We start from the raw sequence: 22693 nt of genomic DNA on the forward strand, positions 1-22693 counted from the left end.
GGTGACTTTCGGTGGTAGAAGTGGGGTCCCAGCCGCTGTGCATGGTCAGCTCGTAGGCTCGTCCGAGGCCTGTGAATTCACCTGCACCATCCCTCCCTGCCCGCCACGATCCCCTGCTCCCAGAACCTTCCTGGAGTGATACTGGTCTGCTCTCTGCCGTGACCTTCAAACTTCATTGCTTGTCTTCACTTCAGAAAAACTCATTTTCAAGGCAAGAAGATACGGTTTTCTTATAATGTCTTTTATTGGACATTTACCATCATCCTAGCCTCTCCCCAGTCTGTTCTCACAGTAATACTCTGCCAAGTTTGCTTCACAAAAACAGTTTCCAGATGGATTGTTTGACTCCTAGATCTTGCTGACTGGTAACAGTTAGATGAAAGTCTTATCTTTCCTCCTTCCCCCCAGCGCCAGGATCACCTGACCAGGGCCTCCTTCCGCTACATCTGATGCAGTGGGGAATTAACTGAAGAGAAAGAAGGTCTCCCCTCCAACCCTCAGTTATCCATGCTCCCCTCGGAATACCTTCTTTCCTATCTGCAAGCACTCTGTTCCTCACCTGCAGGCCGGGGCCCTGAGCTGCTGCCTGGGGCCGACCGTGGAGCCATCACCATCTGTGTCAGATCCTCACTGGCCCCTGGTAACAAGCGGGAGGAGATAGACCCTGCACCTGCGACTGCTGTAAACTCGCTGGGGATTCACGGAGGAGTCGACGTTGTCTCTGAGTTTCCATATAAAAACGTTCTGTATCAGATGCTTCTGCCTGGCTTCCAGGAGACTGGCCACCCTCATTCTTCCCTCTGTTAGACCCTCGTAGATGTCACCAGCCCAGAGAAGAGCCCACTGCATGCAGGTGAGAGGAACTCAGGGTGGCATCCTCACTTCTTTATTCCCAGCTCCCGAAGGTGGGCAGGGAGGGCACAGTGGTTGAAAAGGACAGCAGAAGGCGAGGAAGCCTTGTAGGTTTCCCTGCCCAAACGGTGGCACCGGCTGGTACAGCGCCTCTAGGGTGGCAGCATTGAGCGCAGGTGGGGTGGGCGCTCCCTGGGCCTTATTTTCACGTGGAGAGCAAAACAGAACAAAACGAACTCTCTGTCCGTGGTCTGATTTCCTTTATGATGTCATTCATCTCAGTTTTACTTCTCATTGGAACCCCGTGGGGAAGTGGTTGTTCTGTGGTTCTGTGGTACGTGCCCATGACGTCACTCCCACAGCAAATGCCCCTAATCAGTCATACAGCCCTTTCCCACTGAGCTGAATGTAGCTTCAGAATCCTTCTCAACACAGTGCCCTGGGATGCCACCAGCAGCCAGTCTGATGAATCCCTTTGCCATTCTTGGCTTGGATCCTGGTTGGGAAATATCCTTAGATTCCTCCTACCCTTTTTTCCCTCCTTGAAAGGGTCTTCCCTAATTTCTCCACTGCCTCCCACCCTCTTTGAGTGATTTGGAACGTGTCTCTGAAAAGCCCCCACCCCAGCAGACCTGGCACCAAGACAAAGCATGGCTCTGGCACAAAGCTGAAAGCGTTCAGTCTCCTCAGTTCATCCTGTTACTGTAGCCAAGGGTTCCCTCCTTGCAATGCAGCCCTCAGTACGGTCTCTTTCCCCTTTCCTGCCCCGGCACCGTGGGGTCCCCGGGCAGCTCTGCAGGCTGCTGTCTAAACGCCCCATCCCACCTGCATCTTCCTTTGGTCATCAGACATTTCTGAGCGTTCACTCTATGCAGACGCTATCTGTGGTGTTGGGGACAGCCATGGGGGTCCCCTGCGGTTCTTCCATTCTGGGGTATTAGAGACGGTTCTGCTGACAGGAGAGACAGGTCCATATGCGTTGATGGGTAAGGCACTGTGGATACTGGTGAAGAGATGCTGACTGACATCTAGTCCTACCCAGGTGAACCCAGGTGAACCCAAAGTCTTCTCTATGACACACTCCTGAACGGGTTTCTTAAGCCCTCCTCCACTAGACCATTTCCTGGTGCTGGTCCTGGTTGCCTGTTTGTTTGGAGGTAGTGCTATATTCGCAAGGCTGGCTGGGGTCTCCTGCCGGATGCTCCTGAGGAGGGTGAGACCCAGCAACAAACAGCCCCCCCAGGTTCTCTTCTGGGCTCCTCTCGGTGATAGAAAGAGCTAAGTGGAAATGGAAATACTGTGTTGGCAGTATGTTAAGTGGGAAAATGAAGTGGCAGAATAGTATGTGTGAAGTTACTCATTAAAAAAATAAAATTTTTATATAAGTATATTCTAAATATGCATAATTATATAGATATTGAAAAGAATCTAGAAGGATGCACACCAATCTTAGTTGTGGCTATTTGGGGAATATGAGATTGGGGAAAGGCTTTCAGTTTCGACTTTGATGTTGATGGTGATTTCTCTGTGTACCACTGTAGTGCTTCAGTTCTTACAGTGAGCATATATGGCTTTTATAATTTTTAAAAATGCAAGCACAGCTTCTGTGCTGAGAACTTGTTTCTCAGGCTCCTGCTGGCTCTGCTGCACTGGCCAACCTCAACCAGGCTCTGAGTAACAGCCCTTCCTCTGCACACCCTGCCCTGCTCCCCCCCACTCCCCGTGCTGATTATACACACCCTGCAGCACACTTTCTACACACACACACACACACACACACACACAAACACCTGGGCTGGAAAAGGATGCAACTCAATCTTAAAGAAGGCACTGGACCCTGACCCAGTATTGGGAGGCGCCAGCCAGCAACAGCCCCTCTTCCTCTTAGATTCTCCTGCTGGAGGTTATCTTGTGGAATACTTGGGGCCAGCAGTGTGGGGATTTTTCTTAATCCACACATCATAGCCTTTCTTTCATTCGACCAAAAACACATGTGTTGACTCTGACTCAACTGTGCCCAGTGCTTGTGTGAGGTGCTGGGTGACCATGGCAGAGACCCTGCCCTTGGGGAGCTTAGCACAGGCATCGACTCTGTATCAGCGTCAGGAATGTCTTTACAAATGGAAGTCCTCTTTTAAGAAAGGCCAGAGACAGAAAAGAATTCCACACGAAGCACAAATTTTGGTGTCAGCATCCTGCACTTGAGGAACTTCAGACGTGCCCTTTTACCTTATTGGAGATGGTGAAAAGAACACCAGTAACCATTATGCTACAAAAGAGGTTCTCCACACCGGTCTTTTAAATGATGGAGGGCCTCAAGGAGCTTTTGTTTATATAGATTATAACATTTACAAAAATTAAAACTGAGAATTTTAAAAATATTTGTTAATTTATAATAAATCTATTATGTTAAATAATAGCGTATTTTAATGAAAATAATAATTTTTTCCAAATAAAACTAAGTAATGAGAAGAGTTGTACTGTTTTACCATTTTGCAAATCTCCCAGTGTCCGGTTTAAACAGATGACTGTTGGATTCTGTATTTGCTTCTGCTTTCAATCTGTTGTGATATCACTTGCCATGTAGTTTTTGGGAAACTCCATTTTACATTTGTGAGAAAATGAGACTGAAAAGGGCAGATAACATCTTAGTGTCATATGAAAATAGTTTTGACCCCAGGGATCCCCTTGAGAACTGATCTAAAAAAATCAGTCATCTAAAGGGTCTCATGGTTGATAAACTGTAGAATCGCCGCTAGATGGCAGCAGAGATCAGCTAAACGCACAGCAAGTCCCGGTTTCTGGTGACCTTGGCTTCAGTGGTGAGAACATCTGGGCCCTGTGACACTTCTCTTCCTGTTTTCTGGGTCTCACTCCTCTCTGTTGTTGTCGTCGTTCTTTTACTTCCCTGTGGTGGAATAAACTTCAGACTAGGGAGACCTTCGCCTTGGATTTTAGTTCCTTGGGTTCCAATATTACCTGCATGATCTTGGCAAGATTTGGCCCCTCAGGGCCTCAGTTTCCTCATCTGTAAAGTAGCCACACTGAGTGGGCCTTCCTTACTTACCTTACAGGGCTTCAGTAAGAATCTAGTGCTGAAGTGGTTTTGTAAACTGAAGCGTAAAACATAGGGGTTAGAGGAAGGTGAGGGGGCACTATGTGAGTGCTCTTGTTTCTGGTTTCAGCCTGCCTTCCCCCAAGTCTGGGTTGTTAGCGTTTTTCAGGAGGTGACACAGGGTAGCTGCGGCAGTGGTCCCTGGACCTTGTCTCTGCCTGGAAAACACTGACTGCTGGAGATGCTTGGCTCCTAGGTCTTTGGATTTACAAGTGGACATCTGACATGCATGCTTGGGTTGGGTGGATGCAGACCCTAAATTTACCTTTGTGATGCCCAGGATGTCTGATGAGTCATTGATTCAAGTCCTCCAGGGTTCTGACTCCCATTGCACCTCTCTAACAAGCTGATCTCAAACAAGTTTCCAGGAAACATCTGGTCCAGCAGAGTAGCCAGCCCATGAGCACCCTGGAGCCAGAAAAACCAGCCAGAAGATGTCTGCTTCCCACCTCTGGCTGAGGGTGGGGAGGGGCCAGTGTGCTCTGGGCTCAGTCACCCCTGCCAGTGACAAGACCCACCCCCAGCTGCTTATGCCTCCCGCCTCCCAGCAGCACAGACCAGGTCTCTCCCTCCACACCTGTAGGTTATGAAGATGCCACTGCATCTTACTCGCCATTGTGCTGAGCTGAGTACCTGGCGCTAATTCCATACTTTACTGGTGTTTGCCCATTGATTCAGCCACATCTTAGGTGTGCAAAGGGTAAAAGAAGCTTTTCTTTTTTTTTAATTAAGTTTAGTTTTTTCCAAGCCTCTATTCTACCTGATGGCAGAAAAAGTAATTTTGCCCTTTCAGATGTAAAACTCAGAAATTCCAAGTTAAATGCAGTTCAGGATTTTCTCCTTCTCTTCCCTTTCCTGGGGTGACTTAGGTGCTTGGGGTTTGGGGTATAGGGAGAGGCTTCTGGCTCTCAGGAGATGCTCCATCCTGGCCTGGAGTTCTTCCTGTCTGTTCCCAGGGCATGGCTTTCTCTGCAGGTGGCTTCTGTGGGAGCATCTTTATTCCCATTTGGTCCCGATGACTTGGTCCCTGCATGCCATATCTGCCAACCCCGAGGCCTTCTGTTCTTGACGTGCTCCGTGACATGTCCACGCCCCTCTTTGTCCTGTGGGAAAAGCCTTGGCTTCCCCAGTGGAACGACTCAGGGGCCTGAGACAGGCCCACCTTCCTGGGGCTCCCTGTGCCACACTGTGTGTTGGGTGGCAGGAGGCAATTTCTCTTCAGATTGTCATCTCCAGGGCACACAGGAGATTTGGCTTAGGAACCTCTCTTCTCAGGTGCTCAGCCCTCCCTGGAGTTCTGCCACCACCCCTGGAAGCTCAGCTGGAGTCCGGGCACTCACCAGTGTCTGCTACCATCTCTGTTCTCTAACTTCCTTCCACAGTCTGTAGAGTTGTCACTTCCTCTCCCTAGAGCTGGGAGCTTTACCTTTGGAAATTCATAAGCCAAGAATTAATGTCTGTTAGTAATGTCTGTATGTAAAGAACAATCACCTCAGTCGATGCAGAAAAACAAACTCCAGTACTTGTTCGCAATAAAAACACTTAACAAACTGAGAACAGAAGGGAGCTTCCTCAGCCTGATAAAGGACATCTATAAAAAGTCGACAGCCAACATCAAACTTTTGGTGAAAGGTTAGATTCACTACTACTAAGACTGGAGCAAGACTCTGGCATCTTCCATCCAACATTGTTCTGGAGGTTATACCCTGGGCAGTTTGGCAAGAAAATGGAATATAAGGCATCCGAATTGGAGAAGAACTGAACTTCTATTTACAGATGATATTATCTTGCTTATAGAAAATCCTAAGGAATCCACTGAAAACCTAGTAGAACCAATAAACAAGTTCAGCAAGGTTTCAGATTATAAGATCAACCTACAAAAAAATCAATGTATTTCTACACCCTAGCAATGAACATTCCAAAAATAAAATTAAGAAAACAATTCTATTTATAATAGTATTTGAGAAATGAAATATTTAGGCACATTTTAATAAAAGAAGTGCAAGACTTTTACGCTGAAAACTACAAAACCTTGTTGAAAGAAATTTTAAAAGATCTAAATAAGTAGATCTTCTATATCATGGATCAGAAGAGTAAATATTGTTAACATAGCATTACTTCCCAAATTGACCTACAGATTGAATTCAATCCTTCTCAAAATCCCAGCTAGCTTTTTTTTTTTTTGCAGAAATTAAAAAAAAAAAAAAAACTAATCCTAAAATTCATATGGAAATGCGAAGGACCCAGAATAGCCAAAACAATTTTGATAAAGAAGAATAAAGTTGGAGGGCTCAAACTTCCCTACTACAAGTTTACAGACAGCACAGTGCTGGCATAAGGGTAGACTTGTAGATCAATGGGATAAAGTTGAAAGTCCAGAAATCCTTACATTTATGGTCAATTGGTTTTTGACATGGATGCCAAGATAATTCAATACAGAAAGAATGGTCTTTTCAACAAAGTTGTTGGGACAATTGGATATGCACATTCCAGAAGGATGAAGCTGGAACCTTATCGCACACCATATACGAAAATTAATCAAAGATGGATCATAAACCTGGATGTAAGAGGTTAAACTGTAAACCTCATAGAAGGAGACATAGAAGTAAGTCTTTGTGACCTTGGGTCAGGCAAATATTTCTTAGAATACCAAAAGCATAAGTGACAAAATAGAAAATAATCAGTTGGACTATGATGTAAAACTTTTGCCCTAAAGACTCCACACAGAAACTACTAGAGCTGATAAATAAATTCAGCAAGGTAGCAGGATACAAGCTTAACATTCAGAAATATGGTGCATTTCTTTACACTAACAATGAAATATCAGAAAAGGAAAGTAAGAAAACAAGAAAGTAAAAAAAAAAAAAATCTCTTTTAAAAGCACATAAAAAAAAAAAACACCCAAAAGACTTAGGAATAAGCCTTAATAAGAAGGTGAAAGACTTAAATGCAGTGAACTATAAAACATTTATTAAGGAAACAAAATGACTTAAAGAAATGAAACAATATCCTATGCTCTTGGACTGGAAAAATCAATACTGGTAAACTGGCCATACTCCCGAAAGCAATCTATAGGTTTAATGCAATCCCTATCAAATTACCCAGGACATTTTTCACAGAAATAGAACAAATAATCCTAAAATTTATATAGAATCACAAAAGACCCAGAATCACCAAAGCAATACTGAAGAAAAAGAACAAAGCTGGAGGAATAACCCTCCCAGACTTCAGATAATACTGCAGAGCTATAGTAATCAAAACAGTGTGGTATTGGCACAAAAATCAGACATATGGATCAATGAAACAGAATAGAAAGCCCAGAAATAAACCCATACAGCTACAGTCGATTAATCGTTAACAAAGGAGGCAAGAATATACAATGGAGAAAAGAAAGTATCTTCAGGAAGTTGTGTTGGGAAAGCTGGACAGCCACATGTAAATCAGCAAAGTGAGAACACTCCCTCACACCACGCACAAAGATAAACTCAAAATGGCTTAAAGACTTAAACATAAGAGAAGACAATATAAACCTTTTTAGGAGAAAACATAGGCAAAACATTCTCTGGCATAAATCTTAGCAATGTTCTCCTAGGGCAGTCTACCTAGGCAATAGAAATAAGAGCAAAAATAAACAAATGGGACCTAATTAAACTTACAAACTTTTGCACAGCAAAGGAAACTAAACAAAACAGAAAGACAGCCTACAGAATGGGAGAAAATGTTTGCAAATGATGCGACTGACAAGGGCTTAATTTCCAGGATATGCAAACAGCTTATACAACTCAGTAAAAAAAAAAAAAAAAAAAAAAAAAAACCCAATCCAAAAATGGCCAGAAGACCTAAACAAGCATTTCTCCAGTGAAGATGTACAAATGGCCAATACGCACATGGGAAAATGCTCAGTGTCGCTAATTATCAGAGAAATGCAAATCAAAACTACAATGAGGTACCTATCACCTCCTACCAGTCAGAATGCCCATCATTAAAGAAGTCCACACTGGATAAAGAAGATGTGGTATATTTATACAATGGAATACTATTCAGCCATAAAAACCGACAACATGACACCATTTGCAGCAACATGGATGTTACTGGAGAATGTCATTCTAAGTGAAGTAAACCGGAAAGAGAAAGAAAAATACCGTATGAGATCGCTCATATGCAGAATCTAAAAATAAAAAAACAAATACAAAACAGAAACAGACTCATAGACATAGAATACAAACTTGTGGTTGCCAGGGGGACCAGGGGTGGGGACTGGGATTTCAAAATGTAGAACAGATAAACAAGATTGTACTGTGTAGCACAGGGAAATATATACAGGATCTTGTGGTGGCTCACAGTGAAAGAATGTGACAATGAATGTACGTATATTCATGTATAACTGAAAAATTGTGACAATGAATGTACGTATATTCATGTATAACTGAAAAATTGTGCTCTACACTGGAATTTGACACAACATTGTAAAATGACTATAGCTCAAAAAAAAAAAAAAAAAAAAGGTTTAAAAGAAAGAAAGAAAAAAAAAAGTCCACAAAGGATAAATGCTGGAGAGGGTGTGGACAAAAGGCAACCCTCCTACACTGCTGGTGGGAATGCAGTTTAGTGCAGCCACTGTGGAAAATAGTATGGAGATTCCTTAAAAAACTAAAAATAGATTTACCATGTGACCCAGCAATCCCACTCCTGGGCATATATCCAGAGGAAACCCTAATTTGAAAAGATATGTGCACCCCAGTGTTTATAGCAGCACTATTTACAATAGCCAAGATATGGAAGCAATCTAAATGTCCATTGACAGTTGACTGGCTAAAGAAGTTGTGATATATTTATACAATAGACTATTACTCAGCCATAAAAAATAATAAAATCGTGCTATTTGTAGCAACATGGATGGACCTGAAGATTGTCATACTAAGTGAAGTAAGTCGGAAAGAGAAAGAAAAATACCATATATCACTTATATGTGGAATCTAAAAAAATGATACAAATGAATTTATTTACAAAACAGAACCAGACTCACAACATAGAAAACAAACTTTTGGTTACCAGCGGGGAAGAGGGGTGGAGGGATAATGTGGGAGTTCAGGATTAGCAGATACTAACTACTATATATAAAATAAGTAAACAACAAGTTTCTTCTATATAGCACAGAGAACTATATTCAATATCTTGTAGTAATCTGTAATGAAAAAGAATATGAAAAGGAATATATATGTATATAACTGAGTCACTATACTGTACACCAGAAATTGATACAACATTGTAAACCTGCTATACTTAAATTAAAAAAAAAAACAGAAAACTTTTGTGTTACCAATACCATGGGGAAAAGAAAAAAGACAACCCACAAAATGGGAGAAAATCTTTGCAAATCCTGTATCAGATAACGGATTTTTATCCAGAAGATACAAAGAACTCTTACAACTCAACTGTAAAAAGGAAAATAACTCAATTGAAAAATGGGCAAAGGATTTGAATAGATATTCTCCAGAGAAGATACACAAGTGGCCAGTGAGCACTGGAGAAGATGCATCACTAGTTATCAGGGAAATGCCCATCGAAGCTACAACCAGTTACCACCTTACACCCACTGGGATGGCTATAATCAAAAAGACAGATAATAACACGTGATGAAAATGAAGTGGAGAAATTGGAACCCTCATACATTGCTGGGGGAAAGTGTAAAATGGTGCAGCTGCTTTGGAACCTAGTTTGGTGGTTCCTCAAAAGTTAAACACAGCATTGCCATATGACCCAGCAATTCCACTCCCAGGTGTATACCAGAGAGAAATGAAACATGATCTCACAAAAAACTTGTACATGAATGTTCATAGCAGCATTATTCATCATAGCCAAAAGTGGGATCAACACAAATGTCTATCAACTGATGAATGGATAAATAAAACGCAGTATATCCATGCAGTGGAATATTATTTGGCTGTAAAAATGAATGAAGTACTGATACATGCTATGATGTAATGAACCTTGAAAGTATATGCTAAATCAAAGAAGCCAGTCCCAGAAAAACACTTATGATATGATTCCACTTATAGGAAAAATCCAGAAGATGCAAATTTATAGAGGCCAAAAGTAGATTATTAGTTGGTTTGGCTGGGGGAAGGGAGGATAGGGAATGGCTGCTGTTGTGTGCAGGGCTTTTTCCATTTTCTTTCAGAAAATGTTCTGAAATCAGATCGTGGTGATGGTTGCACAGCCCTGTGAATATATTAAAAACCACTGAGTTGTATGCTTACGGTGGGTGAATGGTCTTGGCGTTTCTGCTGAGCGTTCCCTCTCCAGAGGAAGGGAGGTGTTGGTCTGGGATGAAGGAGGAGGGGAGCAGGGAGGGGGGGAATTGCAGGGCTGGACTTCTCAGTATCCTCCTGCCTCAAATTGGATAGACAGGCAGAGAGACAGGCAGATGGATGTGACTGGCCAACCTTAAGGCAGGAAGTATCTGGGCTTGGTTTTGGCCAGCAGCGGTGTGCCCTGGTCTGGAATCTCCTGGAAACAACTCTACCCAGGGCTTGGCAACCTACATGAGGCAGCTGGCTGTGTTGAGAGCCGCCACCCTCCTGTGGGTCAGATTTAAGGATGTAGCTGTAGAGTCGTTTCTCTGAGTTGGCTTAACCATTTGTGAGCAGGGTGCACCAGCTCTCTGGGCATCAGTTTCCTCGTCTGTGCACTGAGCATAATTGTGTACAATAATTCCACACTTGCCTCATGGGCTTCTTGTGAAGATCCAGCACGATTCTGCACAAAACATGCTTAACAGAGTGCCTGGTACATAGTAAACACTCAATAAGTATTAGTCCTTCTTCTCTTTTCTCGAAGGTGTCTTCACATAAATCTCAACTTCCCTGGCACCAGAAGGCGAGTAATGACTGTGCACCTTCCCACCACCCTGAGAGTCTTGGTTTGAGCTGGCCACAGGGCGCATGCTGTAGGGTATGCTACTTTTGGAGAAAAGCTGAGGGAAACCACCAGGCTCTGCTGATGAATAAGCTGTAACAGTGGGTCGAGGCTTATCTCTCCACGCATCTTCTCAGGCAGCTGACTGTGTCTCCAGATTGTGTTCTGAAACCATCGCTAACCACCAACATCTGTCCTTGCTGTGATCCCCATGTGGGGTGAGCATGGCTGAGGGGGCGGCTTCTGATGCTGTAGGCTGTCAACCACGTGGTGTAGGGCAACAGCTCCGTGTCAGAGGCCAGTCATTCAGAAAACCCAGGTGGAGGACAGGAGAGGAGAAGGTGTGCTGCCGTGACCTAAGATGTCATGTGGTGGACCGTCTGGGGAGCCACAGAAGCCTCTGTCCCTCCTGGAGATGCCCAGCACAGCCCACAGAGACCCTTGGGAAACAGAGCGAGCCCCTCTTCTTGTAAGTGGGGCCGGGGCTAAAGAAACGCCCACGAATCCCTTAACTCAATTCTGAAACTCACACAGCTCTGAAAGCCCAAGATTTGGTGAGACTCATTTGGCTGCCAAACCTGACTACCTCATGAGATTGCTCCTGCGTTTTGTTGCAGAATATTAATGTGTTTAATTACGGAATCCTGCCTCAGGCCCTGCTGTGGATGTTGTGTAATGTATGGCATATGAACGGTGTGTTCTCTTTCCAAAAGGCTGAGCAGTTTGAATTCTGAAAACTCTCTAGCCCCCAGGTTTGGGGATAAAGGAGTGTTGACATGTATTGTCATAAATCTATTTTACCGTCAGGTTGTAGTCAGAGGGAACACAACGCACACACTTGATATACACAGAATAAGAAAAGAGCAGAATGGGAAGGGCGAAGACTTTGGAATCAGAGACAGCTGGGGTTGGATCTCTAACGCTCACCAGCTGTGTGGTCTTAGGAAGGTCATTTAACCTTTCTGAGCCTTCATTTCCTTATCTGTAAAACAGAGATAATAATACCAACCTCCCACGGTTTATTAGGGGATTAAATGAGATAAAGTATGCTTAGTACCTACTGAGTAAGGGCTGAATAATTACAGGATTAATATTAATAAATAATAATAGATATATTATTTGATAGACATTTTTCTCAGCGCCTTGTCCAGAGAAATCCACAGACGAGTGAGGGAGCTGGCACCACAGCCTGGCCCGGACGCTCAGCGCACTGTGCAGGGCCGGCCTCCAGCCCCAGGAGCTGTCCGTGAAGGGGGAGGGCACTGAGGACACTTAGTGGTCAGACTTCGCGTCTCAGAAAATAGTATAGAAACGTTAATAGCTGGAGCAGGGATTCTCATACCCACTGTTACTGGAGATCCCGAGAAGACCTCCCGCGACAGGGCCTACGCCCCACCCTCACCCGCCTGCCATGTGATGTTTTCACTTCTCTTGGGAAGCAGGTGGGTCAGCAGACTGTGACTGTTGTCTGTTTGTCTGAAGGTCTGTGCCCCCTGCACAATGCCTGATGGACTCCAGCACTGAGGAAGGATGTTTAAACCAGTGGTCCCCTTCTGAAGCTTCTCTACCCAGACATCCCACTTGTGATCCTTTGATACACATGTCACTGTAAATTATCACTGAGCATCTTGTCTCTTTCTCTCCACACTAAGACTAAAAAATTACGGCCGGATGTCTCCATGGACCCACCATTTCTGCACCCAAGAAGTTAATAAAACACTCCCCTGACTTGGATTCCCTTTGCTAAAACCTCTTCACCTCCCTATGCAGGAGGGTCTTGGCTGCAGCCCGAGGGTGAAACTCGTGCCTCTGCCATCCAGGTACCGCGCTGCCCAGGTCATCACAGAACCTCACCTCTGGCCAAGGGCTGTTTGCTGCGCAGGTCACATCAGACATTGCTTTACATTGTAATTCATAGAAGATAAACTGAGCAAATCCCTTTGAGGAATCTGGTCTCTTGGTGCTCTGAACTTTATGTATTATTGAGATCCAAAGTACCAAAGGATGTTCTATCTTCATAGGGAGGAAAAGCAATTTTAGTTTTACCAGTACCTAGAAAAAGACCATCCTTGGTAAATTCCTCTAAGCTTTTCCCAAGCTGCCAAGCCTTGAAGTAGGGAGAGGGCCATTCTGATTGTCAGATGTCCCTGACCCCAAGACTGTCACCTTAACTCTGCCTCCACCCTACTCATCACACAGAGCCAGGGAGGCCAAGCAGGATGGTTGCTGGCAGGCTGCTCAGTCAATATTTATAGAGCACCTAGACTGGTACAGGAATGGTGTAGGCCCAGGATAGGCATTTGGTTCACAACAGGGAACAAAACAAAGTTCTCTGCCCTCAGGGAGCTGGTATTTGAGCAGGGAGTAACAGTAAACAACAAACATGATAAATTAATAAGTGGAAGGGCATCTTAGAAGGTGACAAGTACTGTGGAACAGAAACCAGAATCAGGAATACTGGAGTTGGGGGCAGGTTGAGTATTAAGACGAGATGGGTAGTTTAATAGTCAGGGTTTCCTAGAGAAATAGAACCAATAGGATGGACAGATGGATGGATAGACAGGTTTATTATAAGTTATTGAACACGCATGCAATTATGGAGGCTGAGAAGTTACTATCTTCTGTCTCTGAGCTGGAAGCCCAGCAAAGCCAGTGGTGTAGTTCTTCTAATCCAACCTCAAAGGCCTGAGAACCAGGGGAGCTGGTGGTGTAAGTCCCAGTTTGGGGATGGGAGACCCATGTCCCAGCGCAAGCTATCAGGCAGAGAGCCAGTAATTCTTACTCTGCCTTTTTGTTCTTTTCAGGCCCTCAGTGGATTGGGTGAGGCCCACCCACACTGGGCCGGCATCTGCTTTATCCAGTCCACCTATTCAGATGCTAATCTCATCCAGAAACACCTCCACAGACACACTCAGAATAACATTTAGTCAGATATCAGGCACCCTGGGGCCTGGGCAAGTTGACACACATTTACTGTCACTGATCACTACAGGAAAATGGGGCACGAGAGGATGGCGGTGTTCCAGGTCTCAGTTGAGTCCCTGGGAACTGCCCTGCCACGTGAGAGTCCTTGGCTTTGAGCAGGAAAGAATTCAAAGAATTCTGAGCCAGGCATAGTAGAGTGAAGATAGATTTATTCAGAGATACACAGTCCTTAGACAGAGTGTGGTCCATCTCACTCAGGAGGGAGAGTGGCCATGGCTTGTCGGGTTGTTAGTTTTTATGGGCTTGGTTATTTCATATGCTAACAAGTGGGAGGATTATTCGAACTACTCTAGGGAAGGGGCAGGGATTCCCAGGAATTGGGCCCCACCCACCTTTGACCTTTTATGATCAGTATTGGAACTGTCATGGCGCCTGTGGGAGTGCCATTCACCATGCTGATGTATTACAATGAAGCTCAAGGTCTGCTTGGAGTTGAACCTCCTGCCATCGTGGTGCTAATTGCTGTGTCATTCGTTTACTGGTTGTGCCCTGCCCCCTTCCCTCCTGTCTCCCTGTGGCAGCCAGACAGCCTAGTTCAGGAATTCCCTGGGTGTACACCCGTGAGGCTCTGCATCCCAGGCACAAGGTGGTGCTAGCTGAGGGTCTTCCAAGGGAATCGATGACTGTATTTGTGAAGGAGAGGCTGGGCTGGTCTAACAAGGTAACTCACAAATCTTAGGTATTGGAATACTGATCTGAGTTCTGCTAGACTAACTTGTAAATCTAGGTTAATTAGTGTTGGTTTGCTGTTTATGTGTTTTTGCTAGCCAGCTGGATTTTCAAAGATACATATCTGGCTTTGGAATGTTGGTTTGCTGCCTCCCCGCCTCCACTTTTGTGATGATAATGATGCTAAAGCTGTTCCATGCCTATTGGCCGAATACCCCAAGCTTGTACTTTACCCTGTAAAACCTTACGCTTACGTCTTGGAGGGGCTCAGAGCTTTGGAGCAGAAGCCCCTCTGAGCCCGCCGGCGTAATACATCTGAGTACTCCAACCTTCCGAGTGGTGCTTGTTTCTTGACTGGCCTGTCGTTTCCGTAACATATTGATCCCAGGATTTATCTGCTTTCTGCTCTGACCCAGAGGGTCTGCTCCATGATCTTCTGATTCAGCGAGTTCAAGCACTTTGCTTTCTTATATACAAACATGCCCATGTTCTTGAGTGTCTCTCATCTGGACTTAACCAGCTGCTGCCTTCACCCATTTCAGGTAGTTGGTTTCTCAGGACCCTAAATGCCTTGGTGATGCTCTGAGCCTCCCTCCACCAGCACCCGGAGGTGGGGCACCTCTGGCCTGCCTTTAACCTCCCCTACAACAGCCCTCAGACTGTCCACAGACACCCCCTTCATAACAGCCCCAGACACAGTTCATGAGGCTTCCAGTCTGTGTTCAGGGTAACGAATCCTGTTATTACAGGAGTATTTGACCCATCAGCCCATTGACAGAGTTGTAGCTTTCTTTTTTCTGAGCAACAAAGAACAAGTAAGTACCAGAGACCAGACTGAGATTTTTCCATATCTATTTATTCCAAAATAAAGACATAAATTTTTAAACAAATTATTACAACTAATTTTGCTTTAGCATGGCTTATTTGATTTTTTTAACTGCAACAACTTAAACAGGAAGCTTTTAAAATTCAATAAATAGAATAAATAGTATGTCATCTTCACACTCTGCCTCTCATCCTTTCTTTCTGGAAACTTTCCAGGAGACTCCTCAGGAATGTCAGTGTATTGCCTGCTATGGTTTGGTTGCATGGCTGTTCACAGGAAAAAGACTGTGGGGACAAAGTTAACAAAGGCAGAGTGACTAAAACAGCATGGAAACCAGCAGCCCCAGGAGCCACCCTACCCAGAGCCTGGTAAGTGGGGGAGGGGGTGGGAGAGACAAGTGTGGGGGAAGGGAAGGGGTGGAACTAATGGATAGGGAGTCCAGGGCTAGCATTTTGTGTAGGCGGTGTAGGTGGTTGACTTTGTGGTAGGATTTCAGGGGTCTGCTTCACATACACGCACAAGTGCGCGCGCACACACACACACCCTATCAAATGGTTCTAAATTTCTTCATTAGGGGAAATCTTCTTGGGATTCTTTCAGGCCTAAATTTTATTATTACCCTTTTTGATTGTCTTTCCAAGGTCATTTTATAACACAATGGCTAAGGGCAGGACTTTGAGATCACATAGACCAGAGTTCAAATCTCAACACTGCCACTTACTAAATATATAGCCTTTGGCAAATTAGTTAACCTCACTGAGCCTCAGCTTCCCCTGCTACAAAGTGAGGGTGGTTAAGTCTGACAATTATCTTTAAGGTAGGTATTCAATGAAACAGGATGTATTAAGCCCTTAGAACCAAATGCTGTTGAGGGCAGAAACTCCTGCAATCAAATAGCTGAGTGAGGAGGGGCCCTCCTGTGGCGACATTAATGAGAAAAAGTTTGCCCCGCTCCCCTTTCCTCCAGCGACTAGGCGTACACTGAAGAAGTGCTGATAGGCATTTAGGGCAAATGACAAGCTTCCACCTGGCTGTGAGTGTGTCTTCCTTCAAACACCTCCTTAGCCAGTGGAATGAAAACCTTTAACTTACAGGTCACAACATCCACTCAGGTAGCAAATTGAATCTCTAGAATAATTTAGAATTGCATGGGCTATCGCCCTGATTTTCTAGATTTTAGCTTCTGATTACAATGAGGATGGATTCTTTCATCACTCGAGATGGAGAGAAGTAAAAGCCAATATAGGGGTGAGTGTTTTTTTAAATAAGAGGGAACAGTGAGTTCCCTGGGCAGATCTCACTTTAATTCTATTGTTCTGATTAATTCTTAGATGTCCCTTATCAACCTTAACTACCAGTTCCAACTTTATTGTCCCTTGTTATTCAGATGGAGTTGGCATTGACATTCACATGAAAATAACCAACCAGAGCACATCACAGGTAAAAACACTCACGCCACACTTGTTGTTCTTGAGGGCTTCAACCGTTTTCTTCACCCTATTGAAGATCAGGGGGAATCTTGTTTTCAGTGTTGTGTTGGCCATCTGTGTCAGACCCTCCTGGAAGCATGCCGTGGTGCAGTTGTCCTGGTAAATAACAAGGATTTAGGAAAGGAAACAGGGCAGTTTTGAGTAGGAATCACAGAGACAATGTTTTTAGAGACTGTTTTAACTTAACCAATGTAACCTAAACTTGCATTATTTTTAGTCAGGCCCCTTGCTAGCAGAGTAAATGATCTTCAGTATTTCAAGGTGAGGCCATTTTTCCACAGTGACGCTCCCTGAAGATTTCCAGTTTGTTCCATCCAGGGAACATGAGGCCTGAGGACCCCGGAAAACAGCCAGTCCTGAGTCTGCTTTTCAAAGGACCTGTTCCAAGTCTTGTCATAGTGAGTTTGAAAGTACAGAGAAAGGAAAAGCCTTTTCACATCAGCCAGATGGGATATGCCAGTTGAATACAGCCAGTGTTTCAGCAGTAGCTCAAATCATGGGATATAAATAAGGGGAGAGGCTGGGCTGTTAATGTGTGGTCCCTCCTCAGAGGGCGCCATACACTATTCTCACCTAATGGATGGACCGTGATTGTGTGTGACATTTGACCTCAGCTGGGGGAAGAGGCTCAGATTCTCCCAAGTCTTGCTTGTAAGAGAGTAAAGCAGAACAGCACCTTGGTAAGGGTTGCCTCCTACCCTTAACCAGGAAATTCCTGCCACACTTCTCCTCTGCCCCTCTGGGAATAACCACCCCCCCCAGGAAACCCTTTTTACTTCCCCGCCACCCACAGCCTCAGACACCCTGTCCCCCTAGGGGACAGCATTCAAACCTCGCAATAGCCACTCTAAATCAGCCAAATAGAAAGGAGGGAGGAGGCACCGCACAGAGACAGTTAAGGCCGAAAGAAGGACAAAGGGTGGTCATTTTATTTACATTGTTTTGCAACCCTAGAGTTACCAGCAAATGAATTAGCAATGTGATATGAGCCCCAGTTTGAATTAATTGTGCACATGGCCACTAATCTAAAAATACATTCAATATTCTTTTTTAAATGGTGAAAAGTGTTTAAACTTCTCAAGGAGACCAAATACAAAGAAATGTATATAGTATGGAATTTTAAGATTTCAAAGGTTTTAAAAGGATATACTAATCTGTAACGTTTGCCATTAAGTCACACTTTCTTATTTAAAATATCAATTAGAGCAATTAATTTTTTCCTAAAAACTTTAAAAAAAACACACAAGATCAAGATGATTTTACTATACTTACAGAAGGAATGGGCAGACACAAACAGTCAGTCACCTGCAAAAGAGAAGTTTCAGAGTGAAGATTCCAGATGTGAAAATTAAAATTGGTTTGGAAAGTTCTTAAAAGAGCATTTACTCACGTTGCTGCTGCAGCTGCATTTTGAAGGTGGATGTTTCTAAAGTAAGTAAAGAGATAAGAACCCATAATGAGTGGTGTGTTTTCCACCCTCTTATACTTCACTTAAATTTTCAACAGCTGCCTTTCCCACTGGCGCCCCCCTCTGCAGCTTACCTGCAGGTTGTTGATGAGGTACTCAGCATCCTTGATCCCAGTCAAGGTCAAACACCCCTGGCTGGCCACAGAGCAGAGGAGCAGGGCCGAGGCAAGGACCACGGACAGGAGCATCTTGACTCGAGACTGGAGCTTGGTCTTCAGATGCCTTCAAATTGAGTCGTATTTAAAGCTCTCCAACAAACATGGAAAAACCCTGACATCAAACTGATACCAATGCCCACTTCTTCTCTGTAAATTTGGGCTACCTGACATTGAAAAAAATGTATATGTGTATGTATCTCAGACTGAGTCACTTGACAAAGACTGCATTACATTTTCACAGGAAATATCATTCCTCAGAAAAGATGCTTTTCAAAAAGTTGGGTACCGAGATGCTATAGGAAAAGCTAGAGATCTTAAAACCGTATTTTTTTTTAAGGCAAAGATTCTGGTTGTGAGAGTGAAAATACTTTACATGAAAGCTCAGATCTGTATTTTCCCCTTCTTACTTTATTAGAAATGCTGATATAGTAGCCAGTCACCGATATTCTAACGAAGTGGGGCAGGGAGGATGAGAAATAGTGCAGGATTGCTTTTGGTTTTTGCCAGCTCAGTCTCGTCCTTGCAACCTCAATCTTACTCCCAAATCTGAACCATGTCTTTGATGCCTGGGGCCAGATTCTCCACCTCATACAAATGCATCTTTGAACAAGTGTCTAAAGCAGGAACTCTTCAGCTGTAAGCACAAGAATGCAACAACAGCACCTGTTAAAACTGGTCTGGAGATTCCTTAATGTCTTGAGGGAACTTACATAGCACTGGGCAACATTAAGTAAAAACTCTGTGCTTGAGATAGGGTAATAGCTAACATTTATTGAGTGCTTACTACACATCATTGCAATTCTAAGCACTTTATATGAATAGAGCATGTAATCCATACAGCTACCAAGTGAGGTATGTGCTAATTTGTCATCCTCAATTTTTACTTTTTAAAACATTGTCTGTCTCTTAGCTTCCCAGTCCTTTGATGGAGCTGTTCTTATCACTGTGAGCCAGAAAGCAGTCTCACTGTAGCTCTATGAGGTAAGTACTATAGTTATCCTCATTATTTTATAGATGGGGAAACTGAGGCACAGAGTGGCAAATAATTTGCATAAAACCACACAACCAGAAAGAAACAAAATTTGTGTTCAAGCCCAGAAGTCTGACTCGTGGGTTCAGCCCTTAATCCTCTGGCTTTCCTGCTTCTCCGTGTGTTTTTTGTCTGCCTCTCCCATCAGGACATATGCCCCCTGTGAGTCTAGTTCAGGTGCCTGGGGAACAGTGGCCTATCACTAAATGCTTGTTGGGTCAAATCATTAATGCAAACAGTTTCTGAAGTAGTGAGAAAGGTGCACATAAACTGAGATTGTGTTAGGTTTCAAGTCTAGTTTCTAGGGTACATTTTTGAAGGTGTGTGTGCTTTGAGAAAATATGTCTTCTACATATGGGGAAGAGATGGGGATTCTTTTACTTGGTACTTTATGCCATAGTGGCCAATGGGAACAAACCCATAGGATTTCTCACCACTGCTGTGAGAGTGTGGGGTGTTACTGCTTTTCTCATTGCATGTTTTTCCTTAGGAGTGGTGATGGATCACTGGTGTTTGGCTAAACTATGCAAAAGGGAAGTATCTTGGTGGCAAACAAGGTAAAAAGAAATTAGCTTTTTTGCTAAATTCACAAATCCTCCTGCAGCTCTGACTTCCAAGCCTGTCCTCTGCAGGTACTAAGAAGAAGGTGCAAAGGCCTCCCAGCTTATAGCAAACACTTTTATTACAGAGTTCTGTATCTATGCCCTTTGCTCCTGCTAAGGTCTGCCTGGAATATTCTTCCTCAGCTCTTCCATTTGTGGCCCGCTCTTATCCTTCAGGTTTCAACTCAAAAGCCACCTCCTCCATGAAGCCCTCCCTGACTCTAGTAATCATTGCAATCTGCAGGATTCTGTCATAGCGTCTGTTCCTCCTACTGGGACATAAGTTCCATAAGAGCTGATGTAATGACTGACTCTTGTTCATCTTTGTATTCCCAGAGCACGGTCTGTATATTAAGTGCTCAGCAGTTACCGGTGCAATGAATGAATGACGAATAAATTTAATTTTGTAAAAACTTATTAAATTTATATTATTTATGAAATGACCCGTACATGTTCCCAGTGGATCAGTAACCAAAAAAAAAAAGAGTGGGAATAACATTTAAAAACCTGAGCCAGGAAAGTTTTTGTGTGATTCAGCAGTTAATGAAACAAATCCTCCTGTTCTGTAGTCTCCTGAGAAATCTAAAGTGAGTCTCTCTCTCCTCTGTTTCAATTCTCATTGAACTGCTTGAGGGAGGCACATCAGGTGTGGGAACTCGAGCTCTGTAAAGGATGAAATAGAAAGAGAGAACTAGGTAAGTATTCTTTACAACTTTTTCCCATCTCCCCACCCCCTCTGTTATAAAAAAGGAAAGAGTATTGAAATGGTAGCTCTGCGGTTCAAAACAGAATTAAGATAGTAGATGTTTATCTACGCAAAGTCTAAAACTTTTGACGTTTAGCTTCTAGGATTTCTTTCCATATCAAAATGTAAGTATGCAAATAATCTCTTACAGAGGAAATACACCAAGCTCAGAAATTAATTACTCACCTATTTCAAATTTCAAGGAGATTGAAGAGTAAGATGCTTACCAAGATTTAGCATAGATAACATATTTTACAATAAATGACAAATGACAATACTCAACCATTTATTTTGCTCTAAAGATAAAGTCTGACATTTTTATTTTGTGATAAAAAACCATGTGTCATGGATTATTTCTCTAGGAATAAAGCAAAAGGGTTATTTGTTCTAGGAAGCCACAGCACAATATGACACACCCCAAAAAAGGCACTAAACTTCTAAGTAAAACCCACTCTACCTTTTTCTGTAAGCAGCCTAGAGATAACTTGTTATGAGAATCTTCAAGCACTAATTTCTTAATCAAATAGTTATTTCTAGGTTAGTATTTCCCAATCAAATGTGATGGGCAAACCCCACTGGAGGTGCTGCCATCCCTGTAGTGGTTTCTCCCCCAAGGAGTTGAGTTCTAGCTGGTGCCCTGCACCCCTCCCCTTGCATCCCTTCTAAGCGAATTCTGGGTCCCAAGAACATAGGGCCTGCTGCTCGCAGATTGGCTCCTATGCAGTTTCCAGAGCTCCAGGACCTAGGACCCTCTCCTTCCTTCCCTCTCCCCTCCTCTTCCTCCTCCTCACTGTCGGTGAATAAGAATCCAAGCTATCCTTAAAAATGGAATTTTCACAGTCCATCATGACCTAAAACCTGTCCCTACATTTGATAGAGACTGTGGGGCCCCCTTTCCTGTGGCCAGTTTATTGGTGTCCATCTAATTAAGAAAGGATAGGGACTTCTGTTCTGAAGCACACTGGGGAAGGCACTAGAATTTACTGAACCCTTACTATACACACGGTAACATATTAAGCACTTGATGTATATGATCTGACTCAAGCCTCTCAACCATCTTTATCAGCCCTGTTTTATAGATGTGGAAACTGACGCTCAGAGAGGCTGAGAGTCGCTGTAGTCACAGCTGGCAACTTGAACTGAACGTATCTGACCCAAGGCCGGTGCTCCTATCTACTGTACCGTACATCAGTCTCCATTTCTGCTGACCCAACTATATGGCCTATATTCCAAGACCACTTAATACAATCAGAAAATCAAAGTTGGCTTTGGGGCTGGAGGAGGGAGATTCTGGATGTCAGCTGCATTGGTTTCCCAGGGCTGCCATAACAAAGTACCCACAACCTGGGTGACTTAAAGCAGCAGAAATTTATTCTCTCGTGGTTCTAGAGGCCAAAGGTCTGAAATCAAGGTGTGGGCAGGGCTGGAAGCAGCCTGACCCCTGCAGAGGTGGCTGTTGGGAAGAGGCAGAGAAGAAGGCTAGGAGGTTAGAAGGGTTGGGCAGACCCTGTGTCATCAAGGATGCTTTGGCCACAAATGGCAGGAACCCCAGTTAACACTGGCTTAAACGATGAGGAAATTTGCCATCTCAGAAAAGAGCAAATCTGTGGCGAGGGTGGTCTCCAGGGTTGGAGGACAAAGACTCAGGTGACTCTGTCTCTCCGCTGGTTGGCTTTGTCTTCAGGGTGTGTCCCCTGGTGGCTGCAAGCCTTAGGTCCAGATCTCACATCCAGACATGATGATATAAACTCTAATCTGGAACTGAAGGTCCAGCATTTTTAATGCTTTCATTTTCAACACATACTACCAAAGTGCCTTCCAGAAAGTTGTTCTGT

General features: G+C 43.9%; 2 protein-coding genes across 2 annotated transcripts in view; one reads left to right on the forward strand and one right to left on the reverse strand.

Moving 5' to 3' along the window:
• The window catches only part of SLC25A48 (solute carrier family 25 member 48), a 46051-nt gene extending 36160 nt beyond the window's left edge, over positions 1–9891 (forward strand). The window contains exon 7 of the transcript XR_012505649.1: positions 566–9891. The gene's annotated coding sequence lies outside the window, so the exon portion shown is untranslated. The remainder of the gene's footprint in view (positions 1–565) is intronic.
• A 5647-nt stretch (positions 9892–15538) lies between these two features.
• On the reverse strand, positions 15539–18511 carry IL9 (interleukin 9). The gene is made up of 5 exons (XM_010971646.3): positions 18398–18511; positions 18246–18281; positions 18128–18160; positions 16820–16951; positions 15539–15649 (listed from the first exon to the last, which is right to left on the reverse strand). The coding sequence occupies exons 1-5, from the start codon at positions 18509–18511 to the stop codon at positions 15539–15541; spliced, it is 426 nt and encodes a 141-aa protein (XP_010969948.1).
• Positions 18512–22693: the final 4182 nt, after the last annotated feature.

The sequence above is a fragment of the Camelus bactrianus genome, chromosome 3 (genome assembly GCF_048773025.1).
Source record: "Camelus bactrianus isolate YW-2024 breed Bactrian camel chromosome 3, ASM4877302v1, whole genome shotgun sequence".
NCBI lineage: Eukaryota > Metazoa > Chordata > Mammalia > Artiodactyla > Camelidae > Camelus > Camelus bactrianus.